Source organism: Sander vitreus, chromosome 9, assembly GCF_031162955.1.
Source record: "Sander vitreus isolate 19-12246 chromosome 9, sanVit1, whole genome shotgun sequence".
Lineage (NCBI taxonomy): Eukaryota > Metazoa > Chordata > Actinopteri > Perciformes > Percidae > Sander > Sander vitreus.
The window spans coordinates 19,578,328-19,604,044 of record NC_135863.1 but is presented as its reverse complement, the minus strand read 5'-3'; the positions used below and the strand labels follow the sequence as shown (position 1 = coordinate 19,604,044).

At 41.7% G+C, this 25,717-nt stretch overlaps 1 protein-coding gene across 2 annotated transcripts; it reads right to left on the bottom strand.

Moving 5' to 3' along the window:
• Positions 1–33: 33 nt before the first annotated feature.
• elovl1b (ELOVL fatty acid elongase 1b) lies at positions 34–23,820 on the bottom strand. Of its 2 annotated transcripts, XM_078259120.1 has the most exons (9): positions 23,708–23,820; positions 6,571–6,681; positions 3,193–3,295; positions 2,917–3,107; positions 2,639–2,719; positions 2,490–2,546; positions 2,295–2,400; positions 1,843–1,979; positions 34–1,610 (listed from the first exon to the last, which is right to left on the bottom strand). In XM_078259120.1, the coding sequence occupies exons 3-9, from the start codon at positions 3,260–3,262 to the stop codon at positions 1,284–1,286; spliced, it is 969 nt and encodes a 322-aa protein (XP_078115246.1). In that variant the 5' UTR covers positions 3,263–3,295; positions 6,571–6,681; positions 23,708–23,820; the 3' UTR covers positions 34–1,283. The 2 variants fall into 2 exon arrangements, with proteins under 2 accessions (XP_078115246.1, XP_078115245.1); XM_078259119.1 differs by lacking the exon at positions 6,571–6,681.
• Between the last annotated feature and the right edge of the window lie 1,897 nt (positions 23,821–25,717).

The following is a 25,717-nucleotide window of genomic DNA, read 5'->3' as shown; positions in this document are numbered from 1 at the left end:
AAAAAAACTACTTTTCAGATTTTACACACAAAATCTGCACTCAGTGACTTTATTAGGTACAACTGTAAAATCAAATGCAATTCAACACAACAGCTTGATTGTAAAGATAATAATGTTGAGTTTTGATTGGCACTATCAAAGAGGTATACATTTAACTGTTTTAGTTTCTAATGTTTTGCCCACCCCATTTTCAAACATGAGGGGGTTAGAATGTAAGAAACACCTTTCGATATATAATAGATATAATATAATGAATACAATTATTTCTTGCCCTCAAGATCATTTTCATAAAGCAACTTTAAAGGAGGGTTAACTTACAGTTGTGACATGGTATGTTGCAATAAATAAAAACAAAGCAGTTTACCACTATTGTATGTACTGGATCAGTGGTGTATTGATTGCATCCATTTGCAGGCTGAATGGATGTAAAAAAAAACAAAAAACAGTGATGTTGATGAACCAGCTGATGGTTGAGTTGAGTGGGTGTAGATCCGGTCTGCAGGATGCTTTCTCTCTGCCTCTTACGATGAATGATGAATTTAAACAAAGCAGAATGGGGCTCTTGTTTACCTCCTACTTGCTCCACATACTTGGGATGGCCAAGACAAGAGGCTCAAGCCAGCAACGCAAAATGCTTTTCTTCTTTGTTGCAACACAGCACAATGTCCAAGTTTACCCCCAAAGCCCCGACAACTAGAACCGAAAACCTTTTCAGCAAGTTACACATAAAGTGAGCGCCTACACTGCACGTGGAAATACTGACGCACAAAATTTTAAATTGAATTTATTGGCATTTAATTTTAAATACACAATATAACAACATTTAGAAAGTCTAAAGCATACTAATACAATTAGTTGTTTGTTTTTTTTGCTGTAAAACTATTTACAAAAAGTATTTTCAAGTTTGATAAAACTGTACAGTCATCTGTCCACAGGGGGCTCAGGATGATGTGGGGGGTCAGATAAGTAGTGAAGGCAAGTGGGGTGAAAAGGCCACCAGTGTGATACTGAACTAGAGGTTGTTGCAAAATCAGTGAAGATAACATTTAAGTGAAAACATCTTCTCTTCATACATTTTGTTCCATAAATGGTTTACCAACTCAAAAAAACAAACCAACCAAATAGGGGACCCTAACTGTGGAAATCATTGACCACGTCATCTCGCCATGTGTTGCACATGAACCCAAAAACAAGAAAAGAAACACAGCCAAAACTATCTTTGGAATCCGTAGTTTTAACAGCTTCACTGGGTCATACTTCTTGGGTGTTTCCTTCCAGGGGTCCTAGGCCTTCTTCATCTTGCTCACGTGAATGCTGCCATTCTCGTGGGGAGCAGAGCTGTTGCTGGCTCCGTTGCTGGTTCCGTGGTTAATGCCGTTCTCGTGGTGTTTGCCGTTGGTGTGGACAGCTGTGCCGTTCTTACACTGCTTTACGTCTTGTTTTGGCAACCGCTTACCCTTCACGTAAGCTTGGATCCAGAAGTTGGAGAAGAGCACAAAGAAGAAGGTTCCATACATCCAGATGAGGTGGAGCACCATTGGGAACTGATAGTCACAACTGTCCATGAAGTAATACTGGGTAGCGTGGAGAGATACCAGAACAAACTGGGTCTGTTGGGAAGAAATCAGGAGTCAGCCAAGCACTTACTATAAATAAATGTGGAGGAATTTGTCTTGGTGCCTTTGGAGCGGAGACATTAACTTGGGATTTCAAAAACGTGCCGACAGAACATGCATTCAAGCTACATCATGCTGTCCTGGAGCTGATCCCTGAAGCCTACAAGTAGCACAATTCAAATGAAAAATTAATTATTTGATAAACAGGAAAATAGGGTGTTTGTACCAGCTGAATGGCAGTCATGTATTTCTTCCACCACAAAAACTTCTGGAAGCGTGGTCCAGCAGCAGCAAGGCCGTAGTAGAAATACATGATGACGTGGACGGAGGAATTCACCATGGCATGAAAAGATCCCATTCCACCTGGGGTAATAATCACAAACAGGATTAGGCCGACTCAGACCTTTAAAAAACCTCTATGTCCTCTACATTCTCGATTTATCTCGCAAGGTCAGAAACTTGGTTAATCATTTTCGTATGACTAAACAGAACTCTCACAAGCTTCTTTAACAAGACAAGCAGAAACCAAATGGAGGACAGTGTTGCTGATTGTACAGGTCATGTAGCTACAAAGATTGGTTTGCAGGATGACGTAACAACGCTACAACCTGCGGATGCTCCTCCATTAATAATTTTCAAATTCTTTGAAAAATCAAGATTTTGTTAATGTGTACTCACCAGGAGCATAGGCAACTCCCCACCACCAGGTCCAGGGCATAAAGGAGTGGTGGAAGATGTGCAGGAAGGTGACCTGGCCGTGCTTTTTCCTCAAAACGAAGAACATCTGACCGAAAGAGGTTATTGATTAGTTAAAGCCCAGCTGTTGTGACCAAAACTGCACATCAAGGCGGTCAAGTAAAAGACTGAACGTACTGTGTCGATGAGCTCAATAATCTTGGAGAACCAGAACAGCCAGGCCACTCGGACCATCTGGTGAGGAGAACAAAGACTCGGTAAAATAATCATTTCACTTCACGTTAAATGAGGAATTGTATATGACAAAGTAGTTAGAGGGGACTTACTCGAAGTGCTTGAGGACTGTCAGACGTATCAACTGCGTCACATCGCCAGGTATATGTTGTGGCCCAACCAGACATCAGGAACTAAATAACAACATCTTATTTACTTGGTTTGTAGTCATAGGTACAAAGTAAGAACAAAAAAGTGATCCTTTCAGATATAAATTACACAAAAACTACACAAATTAAGCCATGTCAACACATGAAATGTTTAAAATGTGTAGAAAGTAACTTAATTACAAATCTTTAAATGTTGGAGACGTAAAGTAGCAGTGGCTTACTTCGTAGACAATGAATACTGACAGTGCCACTAGCGTGAAGTTGTAGACTATCATGGCTTCCTTTAGCTGGAAGGGCTTTCGATTGGCCATTATGCGAGGTCCAAGGTACATTACAAAGAATAGGTAACACAGCAATATTGAGGACATGGGAATAGGATTCTGCATCAGTGGATATTCCTTCAGCCGTGGATCTAAAAAAAAAAAAAGACAAAAAATACATTAGACAACAACAATAAAAAGAGTGATCTTCTATATTTAGTCAGGTAAATCACCTACCAATTCCCGCTAAGAGGTAGTCGTAGATATCCATGGCATGTGAGCCCATCGCCTGAATCTCTCGAAGCATGTTTGCCGTCTTGTATTGTTGTGACCCAATTATCTGCAAAAAAAACCCAATAAGCTCATCGTTACCTTTCTGTCAAAGCCAAACAAAGCAGCAATTCTTCCACCACTCCCATGACAGCAATTCAAATAGTGAGAAGAAAACTATTTTGATCTTTTTTTTTAAGGTCCAAAAAAAGGATGCACATCTCTGACATCTTTTTGGATGTGTAAAAGTAGGTCAAATGAACCATTATCCTTGCCCATCTGTTTGAAACCTTACGGCTTAAAAAGTGGTTCACTTTTCCTAGACATTAACATTTCTAGAGACATTCTAGAATGGATTACATAAAAACTTTGAAAAAAAGAAATCACATGTCTTATTCATTGCTTGGGTCTTCCTGGTAATCACATGGGACCAATAAATGCCTTCAAGGAGAAGCATTTTGAGACATGTCCTGATTCAGTGGGACTGAAATGCAATTACCGCAACAGAGCAGCTCATCTCTCACTAAACAAACAGTCCCAACAATAAATACCAGGATGCTTTGCTCCAACCATTCGTGAGACATGGCCTGATATCCAGAGAGGAGGTGCTACAGGGAACTGGGAGGGCGTCCCTTATCTCACAGTTAGGTGGCACTCTACTGCTGTTTGTGTGTAGGAGTCAAGCTAAACTGCTCTCCTCAAATGAACCAAACTAAAAGCAAAAAAGGGAAGGTTCCGGATCATTGAACTAAAATCACAAACCGCAGACCTCTGACATTGATATCCAAGATCCTTAAAACCAAAACGTACTGCTTCTTGTTATGTAGCAACCACATTTATTGGAGAACTGCCACTGCGAACTGAATCTATCAGTTCATCTACAAATCAGTACACATGAATGTTGCTATGGTTTTCAGACCTGCGTATTTTTTTGTTCACAAAGGCTCACCATTTCAAGTGTAAACTATAAAGCGTGTTCACAAAGTAGAGGACATACAGGGTGCGGTCTCCTCCCACCACGCTATTGTTACACAATCTACAATGCTCTGAGTTTTCGCTCCCCGAGGCCTTATAGAACAGCCCGCCTTAAGCCAATATAATTAGCAGCTCATGATTTCATGCTGAGGAATGAAGAGCAGGGAGCAGAGCTAACAAGGGTGAACAGCAAGAAGGGATACAGCATAAAGACAGCTATGCATTTTACCAGTTTTAGTTTTACTAAGTGTAACCAGGTCACCGGGACCCGGAGGACAACACAAGGATTAAGGATGCTAACTTCAGTATCAACTTTTTAAGATTTTGTTATCACAAGATGTCAAACAGGAAATGTAATTTGTGCTTACTTGTGAAATGCCACATCCTGGGATGTAGCCTGTTTTGCAGTTAAAATCAAAACATAATAGCCCTTGATATGCTTAGGATAATATTTTGTGGATTCATTGTGCCAAAGTTAAAACGGGTTCTGAATAGCATTCCTCTTCCTTTTGTAGATACCACCTGCAGCTTGTTCACATTAGGCTTTTTCTATACCCACAAGGCATGTCTACAGCACAGCTGAGTATCTTTCTGGTCTTTCCTTCTTGTTGAGCTTCCAGGTGATTTGAGTTCAGCATTTCAGTCTAATTTGGAACAGCTGACTGCTGACTTAACTTCCTTCCACCAATAAGGTGAAAACTTGAACTGGAGTTTTGTCTCCTTGCAGGCCTTATCATTATCACCACAAATGCAGTTGTAGAACAGATCAGATACATGACGTTTCAGAAAACTCTTTCACAAAACGCTGGGGTTGCTTTTGAACCAAAGATGAGGCATTTGATCAGGCGCCTCACATTTCGACAAGACTACCATCATGTCTGTTGTGTAGAGTGAGTCTGTCTTGTTCTGAGGAGAAATGCTGAACAGTTAAAGTGAGCAGATGACCACCTGGTCAGGTAAGTGGTTAAGGCCGAGGTTATTCTAACACAGTGACCATGAATTGTGTAGTGATAGTTTGACCACCTCACATTTGTCTCCAGTAGAAACTGAAAAGGAAATCTTAACTCTCCCTTAATAATGTTGGTCATGCATTAAAGGTTGGTAGTATAGGTTTGTATAAATGAGAAAACAGATTTAGTTTGTTTGGCACCAAAAGCCACTTCTCTGAGTTTAATTAAATGGGTTGTAGACACTGTAACAGTGCACAAGGAGACTTTTCTTTTTAATTTTAAATCCTACAAATAAATAGGATTTAATATGATGGTTTTGCTTTTTGAATACAAGTTATCTAAATCTCCTGGTTTTCATGTTCAAACTACTGTATGAACATGCAACATGTGATTCACTTTAAAGTGATTCTTTAGAGAATACAGACTAATAATGATAAACTGACTGTGCGAGTCAGGGGGATAGTCTTATGACCGTGAACAGGAAGAAGAGAGTAAAAAATATTTCTGTAACCTAAGTGAAAAATAAAGCCCCTTCCATTCCAGCTCAGTGAACCACAATCAACTGGCAAAGACCATTTTACAAGAACAACCACAGTTAGTGAACCATACTGCTCTGACACTTCTGTACCATTTCATGCCTCTAGTTATCAGTGAGCTCTTACATAATGACACCATGTTACCATTTCTAATCTCCGTCAATTAACGTCTTGTTACTTGAGAATTGGAACCGGTACAAACTGATCAACTGAACTTTACTGTTTAATGGTCGTTGTTGCTCAGCTATATCAGCAATACTAGCAGTAGTTCCACAAGAGGACAGGAACTTCCTCATAACTGTGAGAGGGGTCCACAAAGTGTCTGCTGTGGTATTCCCATAACAGAGTGAAGCAATTTAGCTGCAGACACATGACATTCACCACCCAACCTTTAGGCAATGAGTTATGTTCCCTCTCAACAGAAATGTCCACGATTTACAGCCCTTAGCTACACCAGTCCATTCTTGTGACCAAAGTAAAATAAAGTTGTTTTAACACACGGTTACTTATTCTGTATGTGCCACCACAACCACTAATTCAACAATACAGTAGGCAACCTTGACGAGGTGGCTGGTTTACATCTACAAAGGAGATCTAAAACAGTGGAAAGGGAGGGGGAAGATTTCCTGTGAGAGCCATGTCAATGAATCATAGGGATGGAAAAAAGGAGCTCACACTCACGAGGTAGAAGTTAATGATGAACCAAAAAAATCTGAGAGGAACCCATTAGTTAAACACACAGTAAAGTGTCCGTTATTTAAAAAAAAAAAAAAAAAACAGCCTGATACCCTTAATTACCAAAAGAACAGAAACCTTCCCTGCTCAACATGCAGGCAGACTCCACAAAAGTTAGTTCAACTTCTATATAACATTATGCAACTTACCTTAAGACTAGAATTCTCCCCTTAAATCATCAAAAGCCAACGTGGACTCCTCTTTCACAAGACGGCAAAGCCTCTCCGTAAACAATAAGGGCGGGCAGGCAGGCAGGCAGCCTGGGGCAGCAACAGCAAAAAGAGAGAGAGAGAGAGAGAGAGAGAGAGAGAGAGAGAGAGAGATGGGGTAAGGCAATGAGAAAGTAAACTGAAAGTGTGACTGGTACAGCAGTCTTCCAAATCCCCACCCTGACTCACACAGTGGATGAATAACTAGCTCACAGAAGGAGAGGGAGGGAAAGAGGCTGAGCCAGAGAGAGCAAGCACTGTGTGCAAGCGGGCGCCAAGAGAGAGTACAACTGGAGTGAGAGAGAGATGGCCCCTATTTAAACCCACACTACAAAACACACCGAAATATAATGCGACTTGCTACTTTGTGACTGCTGCCCTGAATTCAACAAGTCTGAGCCCCCCCTTTACATGCCCTCCACCCACTGAAACACACACACTAACACACACACACTAGAGCTGTCAGTCTTCTATAATACCATTCAAATTTTTTTTTAACTATTTGAATAATTTGAATATTTAATGCTCAAATGCAGCGTGTACTACACTACTCAGGCTTATGCACTGTCAATGTCACTATAAGCATGTGGTTGTTGTTACACGTTCTGTCCACTAGAGGGACTTCCAACATCAGCCTGGCCTGGAAGGGGACCTACATCATGGCGCATTGCATTTCTGGCACGCCGCTCTCTGTTTACATTATTTTTCACCAAGCACACAGCGACAAACACAAATCGACAGATAACTCTGTAATGAAACATTATTTAACAAGTGTATTGAAGCGGCTCTGTCGTAAAGGCTAACGTTTCTCGGTTAGCACAATGACCTCATGTTCAAAAGCACAGCCGAAACGATTTGTAATAAACTAGCTAGCTAAGTAACTATAGTGTTAGCCATGATGCTAACGGCATTGATAACTAAGCCAAATGGTGCTGCCACTACTATTAGTGACTTTAGTGATTTATAAGCAACCTGTTTCTTGCAGATTGTCACGTTACTGAGAATATAGCTGTTAAAATGATATATACATACATACATACATACATACACACACTCCTCAGCAAAAAAAGAAACGTCCTGTCACTTTCAACTGCTTTTATATTTTAAGCAAATTAACATATGCAAATAGTTGCATGAACATTAAAAGATTTCATAACTAAGATATAACCTGAACAATTGTCACAGACATGTGACTAACAGAAAAGGAATAATGTGTCCCTGAACAAAAGAGGGGGTGGGGGGGCAAAATCAAAAGTAGCCCTCAGTATCTGGTGTGGCCACCAGCTGCATTAAGTACTGCAGTGCATCTTCTCCTCACGTACTGCACCAGACTGGCCAGTTCTTGCGGTTGTTGTTGCCATTCTGTACCTGTCCCGCAGGTGTGATATTCGGATGTACCGATCCTATGCAGGTGTTATACGTGGTCTGCCACTGCAAGGACGATCAGCTGTGCTTCCTGTCTCCCTGTAGCGGTCTTAGGCGTCTCACAGTAGGGACATTGCAATGTAGTGTCCTGGCCACATCTGCTGTCCTCATGCCTCCTTGCACCATGCCTAAGGCCCGTTCACGCAGATTAGCAGGGACCCTGGGCGTCTTTCTTTTGGTGTTTTTCAGAGTCAGTAAAAAAGTTTTTTTACTTTCCTAATTTTCTTTTAACTGTGACCTTAATTGCCTACCGCCCTTAAGTTGTTATTGTCTTTCAACAGGTGCATGTTCATTCATTGTTTATGGTTCATTGAACATGCATGGAAAACATTAACAAAGATCTCTAAAGTTAGATTTTTTACAAAAGCATCTTTAAAATACAGTGTCTTGAAAAAGGGGCGTTTCTTTTTTTTCTGCGTTTATAAATTCAAAGCTAACTCTGACAGCTGTAGGGCAGCTAACATTAACGTTAGCTAGCTGTCTCCATGAAGCTCCCAGCTAGGCTCCAAAACTCGCGACGCAGTCAGGAAACCAGAACGAGCTAACTATTGATAACTTCAGCTTTTTGGCTCAGTGGATGTCGATTTTAAAGTCATGTTAAAACTATTTCCCATCCTTCTTCCGATTTCCAGCCACAGCCTGTCACTCCCCCCTGTACCAACGCTACTCGGTACGTAAAGTTACCTCACAATGCCTTGTTTCTCACTCCTGTACTTATTGTTCATCAGACGTGACATGAGAAGAGGGAGATTAGCTAACGTTTATATTATATATTTATAAAAAAAATTACATTTGAATAGTAATTTCAGCATTTCAATTGTAATGATTTATTTTTTTACTATTCGAATTATATTCAACTTTTTGAATTCGTTCCAACAGCCCTAACACACACGTAGAGAAACGCACACAACTCTGGAGTCGCCCTGTAAGTTTTCGCTCAAGGATGGGCTGATTAATATTATTCACAGGCAGCTGGCGAGAAATCAGAGGAGTCTTTGTTATCATGAAGGGGGCCATTGTTACCTCTTTATTGGCCGACCAACACCCATAAAGCAAAACTAGCTTCCATGTCTCTCTCTCTGTTGGGAGACAATCCATATCATGGATAAAATGCCTGAAACAAGTCAGGAGTAGTTGCATTTCTTTCCATTTGTGTATTTTGTTGTTTGTCTGCCTAATATTTGGCACAGAGCCACAGCATGCTTGCATCATGTATTCGCACATTAAAGCATTAGTTTCCAGTTTACTGGCAACTACAGGGAGTGCGACACATGACAGCCTTCCAGAGAACAATCTATTACATTTAAGCTAGGAAGCGCCATAAATAGTCATAAAAGCTTCATGTTTGCTCAGGGTTGGATAGTATGGCTAATGTCAGACCAAAATGATTGCTGCAAAGGGAAGACAGGCCTCATACAATAATGCTTAAAACCTTCTGAGCGTGTTGTGTAAGGTGGTCACACCCAGTTGTTCCAAGGAGAAAAAAAACATAATAAAAGTAAAATCTTCTGCTTATGGATAATTTTAGTTCATTTGAGTGGAAGGCCTATAAGAAAAATACATTTTGCACACACATTGCTATTGAAAGCACACTGTTATACTACAGTAGTTGAACTTGGCTGTTCATATCAGACATCTGACAGCATTGCATGAGTGATCATGTCACAGTAAATGCCGTGACGTCTTTGGCGTTGCACCGCATCTGATGGCCTTGGCTGGTTTTACCTGTCACTCTAAATCATCGTTCTCTGCTAGTCGCAGACAAAGGCATTTCAAACATGATAGCAATGTTGTCCTTGGAAACCAACACAGCCCTCTCCACCTTGCTGAATAAGCAACTCAAGAAAATTCCAATTAGGGCGGTTTACAAATGTAGTTATTTACCTATGGTCAACTTTTGAAATGGAATAATTAAAACTGCCCTCTTTCCGACTATGCCAGTGTGTGACTGAAAAAGGCTCCATCAAACCAAAACAAACCATAAGCAGTCATGTAAGAGAGTTAAAGTTATGGTAACCCTAGTTAAGTAAATTCTCGACTATTTGTTATCAGGTGTATTTAATCAAAGTAAAAACCAAACCACAGTTTAACTGTGCTCCGTCAATAAAACTTTGCACCAATGAAACGAAAAATAAGACTTGTTAATAGATACTATTTTTTCATTTTCATAGAGCCACAAAAACATTTCAAATTTAAAAGACACACAGTATGGGTTCACAACTGATGTGTGACAGAAAACAGAAGTCATCCAATCAATTAATTACACAAAGTACTGAGGGACCTCACAACTATAACTTTATCCTAAAATGCATCAAATTCATTGAATGTGGATTTCAAGTGTGTTTGACATACAACTGTCAAATTGTAATTCTAAATTACAGTATTGATAATCTTGGTAAATCAAAACCTGTATAATACCAATGAATGATAGGCTGGAAAGTGTAAAACCAGGAATGTGTGGGTGTCAGCTGCATTATAGCAGTAAGCACAAGTCTCCCAGAATTTCCACCAGCATGTCACATACTGGTGTGAGGAGTCTGACTTTGCTGCCAAGGTACAAATGTCAGGTCAAGCTATGTAATGTAAATAACTTCCATTGTCGCGTACAAGGATGAGCAGAATCAAAGCCAGATCATATCGTCGAGGCATTCCCTTCAGAGATTGATGCAAAAATGAAAAGGTTAATGACATGGTATTTCAAGCTTAAGCGGTTCTGCTCAGAACTAGCATTCTGGGCAAAATGTTATGCTAATGTTTATGACCGTTTGGTTAAACAAGTCAGCAGAAAGTCTGGAATGGCAGCAACATTACTCTGAAAAATTAAGCTTAGCATTAGTTGTTGAAGTCATACGCCCACTGATTGAATTATCATTCCTATCACACATACCAATCGCAGCCATTCTCACATCAAGGTTGGAACTTTTAAATGTGACTCCCTCCTCACTGATCCCTGCTACACTGACGCTGCTTCACTCACTGCTGCTGCTGGCAACGTTTTGCCTCCACCACCCCAGCCTCCACCTTCCTAGTTTAGAGTCCTAACATGACTCAAAGTTTAAAATGGTTTTCAATGTCTTTCTTTTGGCTCACTCTTTTTTTACCCAGAGGGGTTTCAGCATGGTGCTCCCTGTTTCAGTTTAGCATGCTGCTTGGCTGGTCCAGGGAGCATTCTCAAGAGCGGAGCCATCAATGCCAAGCATAACTGTATTTCCATTTTTTTTTTTTTTGTTGCAATAAATGGTTAAATCCATAACAAGAGTGTTCCTGACTGAATTGAGCGAATGCCAAGTTAAAACAGATACTATCAGCTAAGTGATTACTAGAGTCACATAACAAAATCACACATTCCAGTCAAGCCAGCAGGATGACAAACTCACTGAAGAGGAAACTACGCATGAGTCAGGGTGCTGACAGAAAACGCTAGTTGTTGGAGCAGGGTTTCCCACAGCACTTTGCAGTTAAGGCGGCGTAAAAAAAAAAGGGAAAAAAAAAAAGTATAAGAGCGATATCCGCCGTGTTACTCTGTGTCCTGTTTTCTCCCTTTCATTCCAAAGCACACAGTTGACAACCTGCAGGTGGAGGCGGTGGAGACAGGCTCGGACATACACGCCGCTGTGGACTTGTCAGTCTCGCAAGCGTTTTCAGGAAAGTGGCTGCATGTGTCTGACAATGCACAGAACATTAACCGGTACAAGCCTACAGCTGTCCGCGGATACGGAGTGCGGAAAGTGTGTCAGAGGCTCTGTTACCTGCTTGGCGGTCAACGGTTAATAATTGGTTTTTTAATTTCATTGTGCTTTCTTTTGGAAGGCTGGCTGCCAAAAATCGCCACTTACTAGCTAATAAATTAGCCTGAGGTAAACGATAGCTATCAGTAAACAGAAGTGACGTGGTGGCTGGCGTCTGGTGTGTGCGCCAGTGTTTGTGTATGTGTGGGTGTGGGTGGGGGTGTGTAGGCCTGTCCCCGCGAAGCTCCGACCTGCAGACAGCAGAGGAGCAGAAGAAAGTAGCTGCACCTTCGCCAAAATGAGACTGAAAAACAGAACTATTTTGATACAAACATTTACTTGCCATGTGGCAGATAGCCACATAGATATAATTTATGAATGATATATTATTTAAATTTAATATTTAGTGTTTACTACATTTAACAATTATTTTTTAAAGAGTCTGTAGTCTATCGCACAAACACTCGACGAATGCTGCAAACATTTGACAGCCAGTACGAATTGCCTGGGAGAACATACGTGTCGCAAACGGCAATTCCACAACTGTACAACAGCATGAAAGACGACCTATTAAAGGAGAGCAAAGACATATTGTGGATATTTAAAATGGCTTCCAGTTCCAGTGGTAAATATTCTTTAGAAATAAAAGTTTATTGATCTTTGAAAAGGTGTACCTGCATTATTATGCCATTATCATTATATTAGATGAAAATGGTCTCAGAACGACAATATTATCGTTTTTCGCAATCATTTCTGGGACAATTTATTGTCCAGCAAAATTTGTTATTGTGACAGGCCTACGTAACGGTGTCTCAAGATAACAGAGATAAAAAAGAGCTGACTCCAAAAAAAATGATCTAATATAATCCAAACTCGTTCTGTGGCTTTGTCATCCAAAGAAAAAGCCCTATGACATATATGCCAGGTTGAGCAATGAGGAGGGCCAAGTTGAAAAGCTTTCAATTTACATACACATTAAAATACAAACTGGTCTGAGCCATGCAGGGTCTACAGGTGTGGCAGAGAACATGTGCACCTGATAACATCTGCCTGGTTAGAAACATAAGTACACATACAGGCACAGTAAAGCTTAAAACAATATTTCAGTGATTTAATATTATTGGAAGATTGGATTGTCTTATAGATTTATAGTATTGGTATATGTTGGCAGACATCCAAACAGAAATTGCAATAGGCCACATATTTTAATAATGTATATTTAAGCTTAATACTTTTTGTTTCTTTAGTCATTTTATTTAAGTTAGTGTTTATTTCAAATGTTATTTTCCAGTGAACATTTCAGAATATATATTGGCTATCACCGTCATCTTGGTTGGGGTTATTTTACATCTGTAATTATTCCTTATCACGTCTGTGTGAAATCTGTCACAGTTCTTCAGTAACCAAATTTTCCTGTTTTAAAAAAAAAAAAAGTGCCAAAATTAGTTGTTTGTGTAAAATAGATAATAAAAAAAACACCAATGTGCAACAGCCGCAAAAATCCAGTTAGGTCAATAAGACACTTGGGAGTAAAACATTTAGCGAAAATATGGGCTTATTACATGTCAAAGTTTAGACAACACTGAACTTAAAAGAAAAATCCTCCTCACTTCTAACAAACTCTTAGAAAACGTAAATCTATAGCAAACATTTCTGGTCTCTTTAAAAGAAATGTCACAGGATAAACTCTGTATCTGTTCTGCAACCTTGTCTTTTCCTGCATCTGAATATACAGTTAGAATGCACGGGTCGTGACATTGTCAGTTGCATAATCAAAATCAAAAGGCTATTCTTACAAATGTCCTCTGTCAAAAGTGACTGCACATCTAGATTTGAATGTGGCCATTAGTTTCCAGCCATGCATGGCAGATATGTGGTATGAATTGAAACAAAATGCATCTATTTTAATACACATTAAAGACAAACAAACTTAAACAATCAAAGGCTTAAGTCGTAGGAACAGTTACCCCCCCCCCCAGCACAGGAATGTTGCTCAACTTGTCTGGACACTGACATCTTTACACTGTGTGTGTGTGTGTGTGTGTGTGTGTGTGTGTGTGCGCGCGCGCGCGGTGGGGGAGAAGTATCACCCCTACAGTACCTGCAAGTATTCAGACAAGGTCGGTCATTTAACACTGGTCTCATTCTCTTCACGCCCCCCCCCCCTTCGACAGGTCTCAACGACTCTGATTTCTGGAACTTTCCAGACAACAATAGTGCATGGGTCCTTCTGAATGAGCAGAATGAGGAGAAAGTGAATTTGCATGGTGGCATTCTCCAGTTTGTGTCCACCCACTGACCTGCAGAATTATCTGATCCCACCTGAGTTATGAGCAAAGATTGCTGCAACTGGTTAGGTATGATGTTGCAAATAATTACGCTAAAGAACTGTTGTATCTTAGAAACTAGACAATTTATCCATCTATCCATCCATCTTCATCCGCTTATCCGGGGTCGGGTCGCGGGGGTAGCAGCTCCAGCAGGGGACCCCAAACTTCCCTTTCCCGGGCCACATTAACCAGCTCCGACTGGGGGATCCCGAGGCGTTCCCAGGCCAGGTTAGAGATATAATCCCTCCACCTAGTCCTGGGTCTCCCCCGAGGCCTCCTCCCAGCTGGACGTGCCTGGAACACCTCCCTAGGGAGGCGCCCAGGGGGCATCCTTACCAGATGCCCGAACCACCTCAACTGGCTCCTTTCGACGCAAAGGAGCAGCGGCTCTACTCCGAGCTCCTCACGGATAACTGAGCTTCTCACCCTATCTCTAAGGGAGACGCCAGCTACCCTCCTGAGGAAACCCATTTCGGCCGCTTGTACCCTGGATCTTGTTCTTTCGGTCATGACCCAGCCTTCATGACCATAGGTGAGGGTAGGAACAAAAACTGACCGGTAGATTGAGAGCTTTGCCTTCTGGCTCAGCTCTCTTTTCGTCACAACGGTGCGATAAATACCATCACCTTATCGTGGTGGAGAGGTTTGTGTGTCCCTATGAACCTGAGGGCTGTGTTGTCTGGAGCTTGGTGCTCCTGGTAGGGTCTCCCAAGGCAAAGTGGTCTCAGGTGAGGGGCCAGACAAAGAATGGTTCAAAAATCCTATGAAAAATCGAGGAAGGGATGAAGTGACCCTGCCCGGAGGAAGCCCGGGGCCCCCGTCTGGAGCCAGGCCCAGATGGAGGGCTCGTCAGCGAGCGTCTGGTGGCCGGGTTTGCCACGGAGCCCGGTCGGGCACAGCCCGAAAAAGCTACGTGGCGGACATCCCTCCATCCCATGGGCCCACCACCTGTGGGAGGAACCGCTGGGGTCGGGTGCGCTGCCACATGGGTGGCAGTGAAGGTCAGGGGCCTCGACGGACCAGACCCGGGCAGCAGAGGCTGGCTCTGGGGACGTGGAATGTCACCTCTCTGTGGGGGAAGGAGCCGGAACTTGTGCGGGAGGTGGAGCGCTACCGGTTAGATCTGGTGGGGGCTTACCTCTACGCACAGTCTTGGTTCTGGAACCATACTCCTGGATAGGGGTTGGACTCTTTTCTTCTCCGGAGTTGCCCAGGGTGTGAGGCGCCGGGCGGGTGTGGGGATACTCACAAGCCCCCGGCTGAGCGCCGCTACGTTGGAGTTTAACCCGGTGGACGAGAGGGTCGCCTCCCTACGCCTGCGGGTTGTGGGGGGAAAACTCTGACTGTTGTTTGTGCATATGCACCAAACAAGAGTTCAGCGTATTCGGCCTTCTTGGAGACCTTGAGTGGAGTCCTGCATGGGGCTCCAGTCGGGGACTCCATAGTTCTGCTGGGGGGACTTCAACGCGCACGTGGGTAATGATGGAGACACATGGAGAGGCGTGATTGGGAGGAACGGCCTCCCTGATCTAAACCAGAGTGGTTGTTTGTTGTTGGACTTCTGTGCTAGTCATGGATTGTCTATAACAAACACCATGTTCGAACATAGGGATGCTCATAAGTGTACTTGGTACCAGAGCACCCTAGGCCAAAGGTCAATGATCGATTTTATAATCGCTTTCATCTGATCTGAGGCCATATGTTTTGGACACTCGGGTGAAGAGAGGGGCGGAGCTGTCAACCGATCACCATCTGGTGGTGAGTTGGGTCAGGGGTGGGGGAAGACTCTGGACAGACCTGGTAAGCCCAAACGGGTAGTGCGGGTAAATTGGGAACGTCTGGAGGAGGCCCCTGTCCGACAGACTTTCAACTCACACCTCCGGCGGAGCTTTTCGTGCATCCCTGTGGAGGCTGGGGGGCATTGAACCCGAGTGGACAATGTTCAAAGTTTCCATTGCTGAAGCTGCGGTGAGGAGCTGTGGTCTTAGGGTCTTAGGTGCCTCAAGGGGCGGTAACCCACGAACACCGTGGTGGACACCGGTGGTCAGGGAAGCCGTCCGACTGAAGGAGTCTTTCCGGGATATGTTATCCCAGACGACTCCGGGAGGCAGTTGCAAGGTACCGAAGGGCCCGAAGGGCTGCAGCCTCTGCCGTGAAAGAGGCAAAGCAGCGTGTGTGGGAGAAGTTCGGAGAAGACATGGAGAAGGACTTTCGGTCGGCACCAAGGTACTTCTGGAAAACCGTTCGCCACCTCAGGAGGGGGGAAGCGGGGAACCATCCAAGCTGTGTACAGTAAGGATGGGACGCTGTTGACCCTCAACTGAGGAGGTAATAGGGCGGTGGAAGGAGCACTTTGAGGAACTCCTAAATCCGACTAATACGCCCTCTATGGTAGAGGCAGAGCTGGAGGATGAGGGGGGGGGGATTGGCATCAATTTCCCTGGTGGAGGTTGCTGAGGTAGTTAAACAACTCCACAGTGGCAAAGCCCCAGGAATTGATGAGATCCGTCCCAGAAATGCTTAAAGCTCTGGGTGTGGAGGTTGTCTTGGTTGACACGCCTCTTCAACATTGCGTGGAAGTCTGGGACGGTGCCTAAGGAGTGGCAGACCGGGGTGGTGGTTCCCCTTTTTAAAAAAGGGGGGACCAGAGGGTGTGTGCCAATTACAGGGGTATCACACTTCTCAGCCTCCCCGGTAAAGTCTACTCCAAGGTGCTGGAAAGGAGGGTTCGGTCGATAGTCGAATCTCAGGTTGAAGAGGAACAATGCGGTTTCCGTCCCTGGTCGTGGAACAACGGACCAGATCTTTACTCGCAAGGATCCTGGAGGGAGCCTGGGAGTATGCCCAACCAGTCTACATGTGTTTTGTGGATCTGGAGAAGGCGTATGACCGGGTGCCCCGGGAGATACTGTGGGAGGTGCTGCGGGAGTACGGGGTGAGGGGGTCCCTTCTCAGGGCCATCCATCTCTGTACGACCAAAGCGAGAGCTGTGTCCGGGTTCTCGGCAGTAAGTCGGACTCGTTTCAGGTGAGAGTTGGCCTCCGCCAGGGCTGCGCTTTGTCACCAATCCTGTTTGTAGTATTTATGGACAGGATATCGAGGCGTAGTCGGGGTGGAGAGGGGTTGCAGTTCGGTGGGCTGGGGATCTCATCGCTGCTTTTTGCAGATGATGTGGTCCTGATGGCATCATCGGCCTGTGACCTTCAGCACTCACTGGATCGGTTCGCAGCCGAGTGTGAAGCGGCTGGGATGAGGATCAGCACCTCTAAATCGGAGGCCATGGTTCTCAGCAGGAAACCGATGGAGTGCCTTCTCCAGGTAGGGAATGAGTCCTTACCCCAAGTGAAGGAGTTCAAATACCTTGGGGTCTTGTTCGCGAGTGAGGGGACAATGGAGCGGGAGATTGGTCGGAGAATCGGCACAGCAGGTGCGGTATTACATAGACAATTTAGTTTGCACTAAATTAATTAATGGCATTAATTACTATGGCATTAATTATTATCAAAACCATTTTAGAGGTAAAAACCAAATATACTGTAAGCACCTGTAGTGTCTACAATAACCTTCCTTGCACAGGAAAACTGTGTGCACACAACAATGGAAACTAAAGTACTGTAGTTGAACCAGGAAGGTGTTCTGTAAACTGTGACGGGTGTTAACAACAAACACTTTGGGTTGTAATTTTACTTCACCTTTTGATTTTATATATTTTTTTTTTTAACCTGGAGCTTTTAAAAAAAAACAACTTGTATGATATAATATATTTAGGGATGCAGCTGTTTTCTGGAGATCTCAGCAAAGGAATGTGGATAGTAGAGCTGGGCAATATATCGATATCGTGATATGAGACTAGATATCGTCTTAGATTTTGGATATCGTAATATCGTGATATGGCATAAGTGTTGTCTTTTCCTGGTTTTAAAGGCTGCATTACAGTAAAGTGATGTCATTTTCTGAACTTACCAGACTATTGTAACTGTTCTATTATTTGCCTCTACCCACTTAGTCATTATATCCACATTACTTCTTTTTTTTTAAGATCAATCGATTTTTTTTTTTTTTTTATATCATTGAAAATACAGAACAGAAACACAAATTGAAGTTATATCCACATTACTGATGATTATCAAAAATGTCATTGTATAAATATTTTGTGAAAGCACCAATAGCCAACACTACAATATCGTTGCAGTATCGATATTGAGGTATTTGGTCAAAAATATCGTGATATTTGATTTTCTCCATATCGCCCAGCCCTAGTGGATAGTACAATGTTTGCGAAATTATTTAAACGATGGCTGAAGCTACGGAAAAAAACATCCAACTTGCAAGTAGCCGATGGTACATTGGGAGTCAATGCTCAAGACTGCAAAAATGCACAAGTTCTGATTCGAGAGCTGTGTAAAGTATCCTGCCAGTTTGGTAATCTGAAAGGGATTTCCAACCAAACCCATAAACACAGAGGAATAATTACCCAGGATTTACATAGGAGGGTCCCCTTCAAAAACAAGCCATCACTTGAAACACTTGAACGCCACTGTCTGACACAACCTCCTGATATCTTAATGCTGATCAGACTAAATGTAAACACTTACAGATTGCACTTACTACAGTTAGTAGGTTTGTATTTAGTGCAAGCAAGTACTATTTGGCACCTGAATTTTTTTTTCAAGTTTTCCAATCAGGAAACTTAACTATGCTACTCCCAAGTTGACTGGTGTACATCTGGATGGCTTTCTATCCGTGCAACCCAGACCAATTGTAATATTGTTTCACTTCATTATCATTTGCCCACTAGCACCAATAACCACAGAAAGGGATTCACACATTTGTGTAAAAAGTCTGTTGTTTTTCTTGCCCACTCTAGGGTGTGTGCCGTTGTGAGTGTCTGATGGGAGAGCATGCTCAAACTCATTAACAAAACAACTCCAGACTTGATATCTGGGTCACGTGTAAACCTGGCCCTGTAGACAGGTTGGGATTATTATGCAAGACGTAACAATGACTGGAATGAAACATCTGTCTAACAAGAATACCTACCATGCTACTATGACAGGAACTTCCACTTGATAGTTTCAAACATGCACACGTGTTAAAAAAAAAAAAAGCTGTAGTAAATACACATCTGCAATTTTCTAATCTGACTCATTTGACAGAGAGAAAGTGAAAACAATAGCCAGCCGCACCAACATCTGAAACAGTTCTATATTTTTTACAATTTGTAATAACTGTGGTTATTTTTTCTAAATCTGACCTTTAGTCTGAAGTTCCAAAAAAAATATGATGCAGCTGTTTGTATTATTAAAACCTTACAACAGGCAAAGTAATAATTACAGGACCACACAAAAAAAAAAACCTAACCAGTCACTGATAAAACTAAACACACCTTAACATGTTGCCACCTGTCCAGGCATTCTGGTCAAAACACACAGCCATCTTTCCAATGCCTACCCCTGTCAGCCACTACCACAAATAGAATTTTATTCTGTGGGAAACACTAAACTTTCCTTCTTATCCTTGCACTGTTCAGAACCATGTTACAGTTATTACGCCCTAGTGTTGAACTGAACTGGTGCATAACCATCACCCTGCTCTCACTACTTCTTCACTTCTGTGGTTCCCCGTGTGATGAATTGTTTGATTTGATATATTATACTTAACCCTTGTGTGTTGTTCGGGTTTGTGGGACCCGTTTTCAATGTTTGCTAAAAGAAAAATTATGCTATTTATTATTTCTTCTAACTCAAAGTCATTGGCCTTGGCTCAATTTCTGTGAAGAACATAAAAAATTACTTATTTGGCAACTATATCCATGGTGACCCGGTGATTCTTCCTTCAGTTGCATATCCCGATATAGTCAACTACCGGTTTTTCTCGCCGAGCCCATACACAGCGGAAGACCTTAAATCCTACAAAAGTTTGGAGGCTTATAACCAGATGGTGTGTGGATGGGTGAGGGAGACGCAGTACCAAGTCATTAACGACTGTTGTGTTGTGAAGGCCAAAGTAAGCAATGCAATAACGTCTTTAATCAAACTAACCTTAACTGTATGATATCATTGTGATACTCAAGGTGTAGCCAAGTGACTCTCACTCGGGTTTTTTTCATTTCAAAGACCGAACAAGACAGATTTTTCCCTCGTAGATCCTGGTTGAGCTTTGCCAACCACAAGCGCCTCTTCCCTTTGATAACTTCTGGCATTCCTCTCCCTGGTTTTTAATAACTTTTGGAAGTCGCTAATATTCCAAATGTTTTTCTCGGTCTGACCTATTGGTACAACCTAAAACACGGCAATAATTAACCATTTTCCTTGACCCCGTTCGGCATCTACTTCAGTGCCTGTGCCTTGTTGTGATGCGGAGTACCTCCAACATGGCGACTTCTGGTCTGATGACGCGTCGTGAAAACCCTCTACTACATATGAGGTGTTCGGGTCTACTGGACCCGAGTGTATTTAAATGTAGGTGCTATGAAACTATGTTGTCTTTCTGCACCTGCTATTCCCACACAACGTTACACAATTGTAACATTTCAGGTACTTTCACCTGTTGTGATTAAGTTCTAAGAAATAAGCACCAATAATGATCAAAAATATTGTTTCTATTTTTTTTTACCTTTTTTATAATTGAATTTCCTTGTTTTCTCACAAAAAACGAAAATTATCATATGATCATGAATGTGACCTCACAGGGGTAAATGGCAAATATGAACCATAAATTATATATATCATTGTTAATTGAGCTAAAGTAAACAATAAATTGTTACGGCTGTATTGATTTAAAAGCCTAATAATGTGGTGGGTCCACCAGACCCGGGAACATTGCCTGTGTAACAAAAATATGAACACCACACAAGGGTTAAATATGTGCATGGATTGTCCTTGGGCAAGCTGTATAATCAAAACCTTGTACTACTATTACAGCCATAAAAAGCAACTTCAAATGGTAAATTCACACTGAAGCACATGCTGTAGTGCAAAATACTACTGCTGCGTTGGTTCATGTGGATTCAAACTTAAAGTTGAAATTCTGGCCACGGCCCAATCACTGACTGATTCAAACTGGTGGTCAGTGTTAAAAGATAAGTTCACTCTTCTTTTTCGTCAATTTGTGTAAAAGTCAATTCAATCCAGTGAAACCAAAATGCGTGAGTGGTTTGGAAGTTGCACTAGACAAGGTGTACACTGTATGAAAACAACACTGTCTCAAACTAAAACTATCAAGGTGTAGCTGTAACAGATAACAGTATCCTCAACTGAACACTTACTGGCATTCGTAACTTCCGTAACATTATCCAACGTACAAAGCAAACAGGGGCCGAGTTAACTGACAAGTAAGCAAGCAAAGAGTTACAGTTGGTGCTTCAGGGAAGTCACCGAGAAGTGACAAGGATCCCTTTAACACCAGCCTGGTTGGGAATATGTGGAAAGGGAAACATGCATGACTAACATTTTCCACTATCGAACACAGCACTTTACTACAGCTGCTCAGTAACCAACAGGACAAGACAGCGCTCAACTGTGTGAAGTTTGACTGCTTCATGAGCACACCCAGCTCAGCCTGCAAACGTTTTCTTGGAGGAACAACATGGTTTAAAGAGAGTCCATCATGTCATTTCAACTGGCTGAAACTTGCCTTAAAAATGTGAGTCCTTCAGAGAGGGTGTTGACTTTGGAAGTTGAGGAAGTGAAAACAACATGCAACGCTAGAGTGGTAACAGTCACAGTGCTGCCGTAGTGTTTACATTACTATCAGTGAGTTCACCTGGGCTTGTTGACCTTGAGGCCCTTTGTCTCCATCCCACGGTCGTTATACAGCTAATGTTTACATGTCTACACAGAGTTAGTGAACCATAAACAGCCTTAGGAGGCCAACATCTGAGAAGATTACCATCAATGAGGGCCAGCCAGCACGAGAGAGGAGATCAGGGTCTGCTGCAACATATTTAGCACTTTCTTTTTTAGTAAAAATATCATATTTTGTAAATTGTTTTCAACGTGCAAACAGTTACTGATGCATTACACAAACAAGTGTTTTAATTCAAATGTGGCCATGTACACAGTGTCATCTCAGCATGACATGCATCAGTTGTAAAAATGGAGTACTTGTATCTGGATCATATGTGTCACATCATCTTACTTGTGTGGTAAAAACAGTATTCTTTCCGGGGCCATTCAACCGGGCGACTCTTTATCTGTGTGCCGATCTGACGACCTCATTCTGCTTTATGGTGAATCATGCAAACGTTGAAAGAGCTGATGGGATAACATGTTACCGGAATTGTACCTTGTACGATTTCATGTGACCAATAAAACTGATTGATTAAGTCATTGTGCATTGTAAAAATGAGGTGTGGTTTGTTCTGTCTTTCTACCAGAATGGTGAAAATAAACAAGAGTTTGACATGACTAATACTGTTGCACCCACTAAATGAGGTGCGTGACAACATTATCAAAGTCATTATCGAGAACGTTATCTTTGTAACTCATGTATTCAGAATCACTTGGTCGAAAGTTCAACTCCTCCTCTTGCTCAAATGAGTCAAATGTGTTTTACTGGAACAAAATACTACAAAAAAATATATATATAAAATATAAAATATATAAATATATAAAATATATATATATATATATGTATGCATGTAATAAGTAGCCTATATGCTATATGACACGTGGTAGATAGGCTGCATCACCTTTGACACAGGCTAATCACATTAATTGTAGCCTGGTAAATAAGAAAGAAGAAATTAACAACCGTCTTAAAAACTGTGCTTGCGAGAAAACTGGACCCATTTTCAAATACAGTATGTGCCTCTCTGATATTACACGAGTCACAAACTGGGGCCACCATAAGCTTAAAACAAGATGCAGGACCCACGGATAGCCTACCTCTGGCTCAGAATGCTGCTTGTGAAAACGAGGCTGAACCGTTAGATACAGTTATTGTTATAACATTTGGCCAGCAGGATAAGTTTTACTTTTGATCGACCAGTCTGATACTATATGTGCTAATTCATAACCTAGTTGTTAAACATGCATACACACATCTACGAGTTCTCTGTTTCACTTAGCATGAAGATGTATGGCAGCTACCATTAACAAAAAGAAGACCGTCAACATTAGCATCTGCCTTCAAAGTGCAGAGTAACAATAGCCACTGAGCGGAGAGAGAGCCGGCTGTCAATGAACTCTTTGTCCACAGCACAGGTGCAAGTGATGAGAAGCAGACCGATACAGAACCACCAACAGCCAAAATAGCTAAACTAATTGGTGTGCAAATGTAATCCCCAAACTACACAGGGGGTACACTTTTGGGCACAACACTGCCGTACACAAGGTCAGAGGTGACTCGCGCCTACTAAATTTACAGCAAACTAATCTGTCTTTTAGTCTACGTCTAAGCTATTCTCATTATAAAGAAAAACAAGTTAAGCCACATGAATGAATATAATTTGAATATGACGTTACGGAAATTGGCAGCGCATAAAATAATAATAAATAACAGACAAGAACAAGAACTAAAACCCCGTTGCGTAGGCCTACATATTGCTAACTGTTAAACTGCTGTAGAAAAAAAGTGTTAGAAAGTACTCACTGGAAATTAACCTGCGAAAACTGTCGAAAGCAGGCTGATAACTTCGTCTAGCGACTGCGTGAAGTCGGCTCTGCTTCCTCTTCCTTTCCGCTTAAATCTCTCGACGCAACCCCCTTGATGGAGCTGGAAAAAGGTGGAGTCATCTCTGTAATTGCTGTGAGTTGGTCGCCTAATATGGACGTAACCAACTCACTGTATCGAATGTCAATCATCACCGATACAAAATCAATCCGCGGCAGATTCATTCTAACAGACTTTTAATTGGTATCTTTCTCAGACCAATTGTGTGCTGCTTCTGATGGGAGGGGATATCTAAACTCTGGTATACAGCTACACTCCATTTTAGTCTTTGATGTAAAGAGAGCAAAGAGGCAGAAGTATATAGATGGCATCATATTACCACCAAAATAGGCATATATAAATACCTAACTATCAAACAACAATCTCCATAACCATAATATTTGTAACAAAAATAATAAGCTAAAAGCACACCTGAGCTACGCCTATTTGCCTCCACCTTTTACTTGTTTTTATTCAGATGTTATCTTCCACCAGGCAGGATAAAAAAAGCGAGATAATGCATATAACACTGTTATTCAGGCTTCAAAGCAATGAATGACAGAATCCAATCCCCAGTAAAGATAACGGTCTGCTTGTACATGTCTGTCTGTAGCTCTGCTCAGGTATGTGCCAGTTTACCTAACACATTTAAAAAAGGATCTAATTACCTAATGTGATCCCACACTCGCAGCCTGTTAAAGTGAAATGAATGGATATTCCAATGCTGTGGGTGACGCTCTTCTGATTGTGAGCGTCACCATAATGATTAGACAGAGATTTACAGAGGGAATGGAGGATCTGTATTGAGTTGGCAGCATCAGACACCTGCTTTGTTTGCATGACCATAACTCATCCACCTGTATGGTTGTAAACTCTCTTACATACCTGAAACCTCCAGGAGAATTTTTAAACCAGAAAAAAAACAACTCCTCCTACACCATCAGTCATCTGTTTAAATTGTTTAAAGTACACATAAGACACAAATAAGACACAGAAATGCACAAAAATCTCTCCTTATGGTAACTTAGACAAAAGTTGACTTGCCCGTAAAAAGCTTGGAAGGTGTCTGGTTCCAAATATTGGTATAAGTATGTAGCTACCTAAGATATATAAATGCCTAGAATATATGCATTTTTCTAATTTTACTTTAATTGAGAACAGATAGTAGCAACACATAGTCACAGTTCAATATACAGGCTTACCCCATTCCTACAACTACAAGTGTCATTAAACGTTGGCAGTGTGCTTTTGAGGAATAAAGACAGGGAGTGCGATGCTGAGTGACAATCAAAGGTGGAAAAAAGACCTGGCCGGTTGCACTTCCTCGTGTGTCACATTTCTGGGTGATAACACCACACAAAAGTAGAGCATAGGGCAGCAGCAGGCCTAATCTGTCTGTTTCCTGTGTATGCCGTCACCATTGGGAGTTTTTGAAAAACCTTGCATTGTGTATGTAGAATCATATATTGTGGTTAGATCCGTGTTGTATGTAAAATAATATACACCTCCTAACCAGTTTTGGGTTTTTAAAGACTGCAACCTTTTGAATTGGTTTTGGCTAATCCAACACTCATCTTTCACTTACCCTTAAGCTACTTTCTTTATATATTGTGCAGTATACAAACATGTTACGCCAAATTGATAAGCACTGAACTATATTTAATCCGCATTTAAACCAAAACCACCTACTAATCTGAAAAAAGGGTATTCCTCTGATGATAACTTACTGATAACCCTGACTATAGAATGTGTCATAAAACAGCACTCATCATAATAACCAATATATTGACCCCAAGTGGATATGTTGTGTAACTGCAATTTATGACTACTTTCTTTTGTCTGTTTTCTTTTTTATTTAAGTTTCCAGTAAGCATTGAATAGTATAAAGATGGAGATGTAGAATTAAATATATAAGAAACTCAACAAAATGTATACATATTTACCTATAAA

Bases quoted from the DNA above. Each gene is read 5' to 3' on its own strand.
- elovl1b (XM_078259120.1), bottom strand. From the start codon at position 3,262: ATGCTTCGAGAGATTCAGGCGATGGGCTCACATGCCATGGATATCTAC. The intron at 2,720-2,916 runs GTAAGCCACTGC...GTTGTTATTTAG, and splicing joins CAGTATTCATTGTCTACGAA to TTCCTGATGTCTGGTTGGGC. The intron at 1,611-1,842 runs GTACAAACACCC...TCTTCCCAACAG, and splicing joins ACATGACTGCCATTCAGCTG to ACCCAGTTTGTTCTGGTATC.